Raw genomic sequence first — 6,000 nt, forward strand, 5'->3', positions numbered from 1 at the left:
AGTAACATGCCACAGACTGTTGGGAGGGTGTTACCACAGTATCTCAGTGCCACAGCAGTTAGACATTCCGCAGCTTCACCAGAATAGCCCAGCTACAACCCCGAGGTGGTTTTTCTGTCTGTCTTCTTTCTCTTGGAGTTGGGATATCTAAGTTTTCTCCAACAGAGCCCATGTAACTAGTGCCACAGAGCAAAAGCCCAGGACACCCCACACCTCTTCCACCTCCAAACCTCTGTCTCATTACACACATGGGGAAAAAAAAGTCACAATGGTCCCTCTGTGAGCACATGCGCTCATGGTATGCGTGTGGAGGTCATAGAACACTCAGTGTGACTGCATAAAGAAAAGCAAATGAAGGGTACCAGTGGCTCACATCATCTTCAGGATACTGTCAGGAGTTTAAATAGGGGAAGAATTGGTAGGGTGAACCTGTGCATCGTCAGGTACTCCTGGCCACGCTGTGGTCTGGCTGGGCGTTACTTCAGCTCTGGTTCTGTACTGTGGGGTAGTGGGCAGAAGTCCTTATTGCTGCCATCACTTCAGGGAATGAGCCAGTTCCTTCAAGATAGTCACTTCCGTTTCAGGTGCAGCCTCACCCCCTAAATGGACTGTTGTCCTCATGGTGAGGTACAGAAGTGTGTTCTGGGGGGCTTTGTTCTTTCTGGAATCCAAGGTGACCATGGTTTAAGACAGTGAAGTATCTTTGGGTCTCCAGCACTGAAACAGGGTGAGCTAGGTCAGATAGCCAGACACCCTTAGTCATTAGCATGCCTGTGCAGAGCCAAGCAGGAGCCATGCCGTGAAGGAGATGAACACAGAGTGAAGGAGGAGGTGCCGGCCTCACCCCTGCTTGAGTCGCCTTGTGGGCCCAAGTAAGAGGTTTATAGCGAGAGCAGAGAGCAGCTGCCGTGCACCTGCCGTGCCTAAGCCTCAACAACTTCTTATTCTGGGGGGGAAAGGAGAGAATGTGGCTGTTTCTGGGAGATATCATTTCTGTATAAAATATGTCATCTTGAAGTCATCTCAGATACGGATGCTGAAGCTCTCACGTGTCGTTCAGCTGTTTTTATCATTGTTGGCTTTGTTTTGTAGTTGATACAGGATCTCACATAGCCCAGGCTGGATTCCAATCCACTGTGTGGCTGATAATGAGCTTGAACTGGTGACTCTCCTGCTTCTACCTTTCAAGGGCTAGGGTTACAAGTGTGACCCTTTGCCACATCTGGCTTATATTGTGTTTTGAGAACAAAGGTCACAAGCACAAAAGGATGCCCTGATGAGCTCTGAGAAGGAACCACAGGCCTATTTAACAGTTGCTCTTAAAACAGGATCTGTGGATCTGTTAAATATGTTTTTCATAAAAAATAATACATATTTATGGTCAAAGTTTTGAAAAAATTAGTTTAAAATATAAAAAGAATTAATACGAGAAATACTCGCTTGGAACAATTTGTGTTTGGTATCTAGTTAATCATTTTTTTATTTTTTATTTTTTGTATTTCCTAACACACTGTGACTTTTTCCCAATGTGGACGATGCTGGCCTTATTCTTGCTCAACGTGGTCGTCTGTCGTTCCCCACATCACTATGTATTTTCTCACATGGTCATTTTGATGGCTGCCTGCCTGAATCCATACCCCAGTGTTCAGACTTCATTTAACAATCTTTAGCCATTGAACCCTCTCTAACTTTTCACCATTTGAAGTAGTGGTTAGATGGATCATGCGTGTGCTTCTTGGCATGGTCTCTGCGCTTTCCTAGGGTGAGTTCTTGGGTGTGCCATCAGTGAGTCTAGTTTCCCAGTCAACCAGGCCATTGTTCAGGAGGCAGGGTCACCTCCTACATCCAAGGGGACACGGTCACTTACACTTACCCTGAAGCTTTTGTGTATCTTATGTGAATGCAACCTTCACTAAGGAGAATTCGTTAAAGTGGAGCTTATTATAAAAAGACAGATGGCCATCATGTCTTAAGGGACTCTGAGAACTCTCAGATGCAGCAGCCACGGAAGCAGCTGGATGACACTGTTTTCTTGAAGGAGCTGAGACCAGGCATCAAAGAAATCCTGGCCAAGCAAGAGGTATCGACGCTTGAAGCTTGTGTCTCCCTGTTTTGTTTCTTGCAGGTTTTGGAATCATTTTCAGATAAAACTCCCCCTGACACCACCCAACTGGAAGTCATTCCTGATCCACTGTGATTAGGCAGGACCTGGCATGTCCCAGGTAAGCACCTTGTGGGGCTGGTAGAAATCCTAGCTATGTATCCGATGGTGTTCGCTTTTTCACCTAAACCCCAGGAAACCTGCTTCCAGGGCATCACGAAAGAGAGATTAAATGAAAACTCTGAGGTGTAAAAATAAGTATGTAGGGCAGCCAGTGAAGCCCTCCTCCAAGTCCACAGACTCTTTGGAAAGTAGGAGGTGCCACTCAGAGTGCTGCAGAAAACAGTGTTTCAGAAAGAAATCCTGTCCGCAATGCCCTCTTCTGGCGTGCAGGCAGGCATGCAGGCGGAACACTGCCTACGTAATGAATCTTAAAAAAAAAAAAAAAGTATCAGCATCTTCTCCAGGCAGAGTAAGAATCAAATCAGAATATCTTTGACATCCCCCTCAGGGGTCAAGTGTTTTATGGTTCATATCGTAGCTGCACACAGGGCACCAACCGACAGCTGCACACAGGGCACCAACCGACCGGCTGGGTCTTCTCAGTTGTGAGTCTAAGCGGGGAGGCACAGAAAATCCCACCGCTACAGCTCCATGAGCGCTGGGAATGCCGAGCAGAGAAAGATTGCTCTGAGATGGGCTTGGGGAGCACCAGGCTAAAGGCTGGGAGACTTGGAGGACCAATGCAGGAGGGCCTGTAAGAAGTAACACTGTGTCAGAAAACCAGGGGCTGGCGGTGAAGCTCAGTCACGGCAGATCTCTGAGTTTCATCTCCAGCACTGTGGGGAATTAGAATATTGAGCAAAGTTTTGAATAGGTCCTAAAAGAGGGGCAGGATGGCAGGAAGAATATTCTAGTCAGAAAGGATGGGTGAAGTTAAAAAGTGGAAGAAGACAAAGTGGGCGTGAACAATGGTGTGGCCCCTCTGTGTGGCGGAAGGGACAATGAGGGCCAAGAAGGCTCAGCGAAGGCTGCACACAGCTCCACAGCAGTGAAAGCAGGCAGCTTGAAAGGCCAGTAGACAGTACCAAGGCCCGAGAGATGGAGCAGTTTTGATAGACAAGTTCAAGGGGTGGGCGTGTAAGTGCCTGGATGCCTGGGAACAAAGGCTCAGGCAGTGTGAGCCAAGCCTTTGAGTGCACTGAAGGTTGACTTATCAGGGATCCTAGTTTGCTTTACATTGCTGTGATAAATTCCATCACCAAAAGCCTCTTGGGAGGAAAGGGTTTGTATCATTTTACAGCTTACTGTCCTCTCCTTCATGAAAGGAAGTTGTGGCAGGAACCTGGAGGCAGGAATTGAAATGAAGGCCATGGAGAGACACTGCTTACTGGCTGGCAGGCTATGGCTTGCTCAGCCTGCTTTCATAAACCGCAGGAACACTACCTAGGTGTGCCACCTTCCAAAGTGGGCCGAGACCTTCCACACCAATCACTGATCAAGAGAATGCCCTACAGACATGTCCACAGGACAATTTGATGAAGGCAATTGCTCAATTGAGATTCCTTCTTCCAAGATATGTCTAGGTTTGTGTCAAGTTGGCAAAAAACAAAAAAACAAAACAAAACAAACAAAAAAAAAAACAGCCAGTGCATCAGGGAAGCAATAAAGTATAGTTGTTGGCCCCTCATGCTTGCTGTGTGCCATATGACCGGAGGCAAATTGCTGGTTCTCCTTGGGCCCCGGGTTTCATCTGCAAAGCGATACAATAATAGCATTTACAACACAGGGGTAAGTCACAAGAAGTTGGAAACAGCTTCGTTGCAGTCCACAGTCCGGGCTTAGAAGCTACCTTACCTTAAAGCAGCTGCATAGCTTGAACTGAAGACTAAAAATGCAGCTCAATGCAAGGCGCAGATGGAAAGCTGTTAGAACGGGACACACGCTGCATGTTGTGTTAGTTTCCTTTCTCATAGCTGGGAGAAAGCAACTGACAAAGGCAACTGAAAGGTGGAAGAGTTTAGCTCACGGTTTCAGGGGGACCAGGCAATCATGGTAGGGAAGACATGGCAGTTGGGACAGTGGCTGGCTGGTCACACTGCCTTCCCAGCCAGAAAGCAGAGAGAGACGAATGTATTCAGAAATGGCAAACAATGCACCAAATTTAAGGAGTTGATCTTACTTCTTGAGCACAGCAGTTTACACCAAAGAGGACGTGTTTATCTTAACAGTGAACACTACATTTGAGAGATGTTCACGAATCTGCCTTTTGTGGACCACTGCATGGGTTGACTCAAAGCCATTTTATTGAGGCTGGAAATGGGGTTTGGTTGTACAGCTTGTGCTTAGAGTGCATGAGACCCTGGGTTCTGTTCCCAGTATACCCCAAATTCATCCCATCTACAACTCCTGTGCAAGAAGAACCAGGAAAAACCAGTAAGAATGAGTTCTGTGTGGAAAATAAAGCCAAACACAAGGAAATGTGAATCCAAACACAGAAGGAGCAGGAAGGAGAAAAACCACAAGACTCCAACAGCAGAAAGGAAGGGAGCAAAAGAAGGGATGGGAGGGCTGGGAGGACCTGGAGGAAGGATGGGAGAGTAGAAGAAAATGGGCAGGAGGAAGGGCTGCTGGAATTTAAGAAGAATATGAAAAATAGCCATTTGTTCTCTGATAGATTAATCCCACAGACAGCTGCGTGAAGACTGTTGCCAGAGAGAGTTGTGGACATCATCTGGTTGCCAGACACAAGCCTGGGAGGTGCCCTAAAACTCATCTCACCGGGACTGGAATGACTTTGATTCTGTTATGAAATCTGTCAATTAATGGAGCCTGGGAGTTCTAATTGTTAGATAGATCTTTGGCTGAGGGATGATACAACATTTGTTAATAATCTTATAGAAAATGTACTTTAAAAATCAATAGAAAATAAGAATCTATGTCTTCAAAATAACAACATCAAAGACCCACAAAAGAACTCCTTTTAGGACTCTTAAAAATATTTCAATGTTTAAAATAGGCAACTAAATTGCCTGGTAGTTTTTTCTATTTTTATAAAATTTATGATTATTTCAGATGTATAAATTGGTTTATAAGAAACTGTAATTATTAGCCAAGGTTCTACTTTGCATGTTGATTTTCTAATATTCCTCCACCTAGCATTGGTATGATCAAGTGCCCTTCCTGACTATCACCTACCTCTTGAGTGTGACCTCAAAACTGTTTCCTAACACTCATCAATGGAAGACTGCCGGTCTCCCTCTCACAGGGACCAACAACACAAATGATAGATTATTCTTATTTATATCACACTAGGAAAGATAGAAATGTTTGGAGGTCAGAAATTGGACTTTGTGATTTATTCTGTATAGCAAATTGTCAGTTACTACTAAAATAATGCAATGTTTGTCAAAAACAGGTGTTCAAATGTATATGGTGGGCAAATAAAAGATTATTTTGAAACAAATTTGTCTTCTCACTCTGTAGCCCAGGCCGATCTCAAATGCAGCAATCCCGCTTCAGTCTTCCGCTGAGGACTGAGGTCCCAGGAGTCATCACGCTAGACTATGACCTGTAACTTGGAATAAATAAAGAACTTGACTTTCTATTGAACTCTTAGAAATGGTACTTTCAAAGTCATCTTTTAGCTCTTTTCCTTACATCCTGACTGAATAACTCCTAAGGCCTCTGGAGACAAACAATGGTGATCCCTTCATAACGTCCCAAAGACAAATCAAATCCCAAAGTAGCATCCCACTAATATTCACCTAAGGAATTGACTTTACTTATGGATCAAGGTGTAACTGGAGGCTGCACTTTTGTTTCCTGGCTGCCCTAGTCCCGAGTAACTATACAGAATTTTATATTAATTACAAACTGTTTGGCCTATTAGCTCAGGC

At 44.9% G+C, this 6,000-nt stretch overlaps 1 protein-coding gene across 1 annotated transcript in view; it reads left to right on the plus strand.

Moving 5' to 3' along the window:
- LOC119817400 (cytidine monophosphate-N-acetylneuraminic acid hydroxylase) overlaps window positions 1–5,567 on the plus strand; it is a 64,958-nt gene extending 59,391 nt beyond the window's left edge. The window contains exons 16-17 of the mRNA XM_038334622.1: window positions 2,126–2,222; window positions 4,779–5,567. Of these exons, the coding sequence (XP_038190550.1) occupies window positions 2,126–2,201 (76 nt within the window). The 3' untranslated portion in view covers window positions 2,202–2,222; window positions 4,779–5,567. The remainder of the gene's footprint in view (window positions 1–2,125; window positions 2,223–4,778) is intronic.
- Window positions 5,568–6,000: the final 433 nt, after the last annotated feature.

Source organism: Arvicola amphibius, chromosome 6 (genome assembly GCF_903992535.2).
Source record: "Arvicola amphibius chromosome 6, mArvAmp1.2, whole genome shotgun sequence".
In the NCBI taxonomy this organism is placed as follows: domain Eukaryota; kingdom Metazoa; phylum Chordata; class Mammalia; order Rodentia; family Cricetidae; genus Arvicola; species Arvicola amphibius.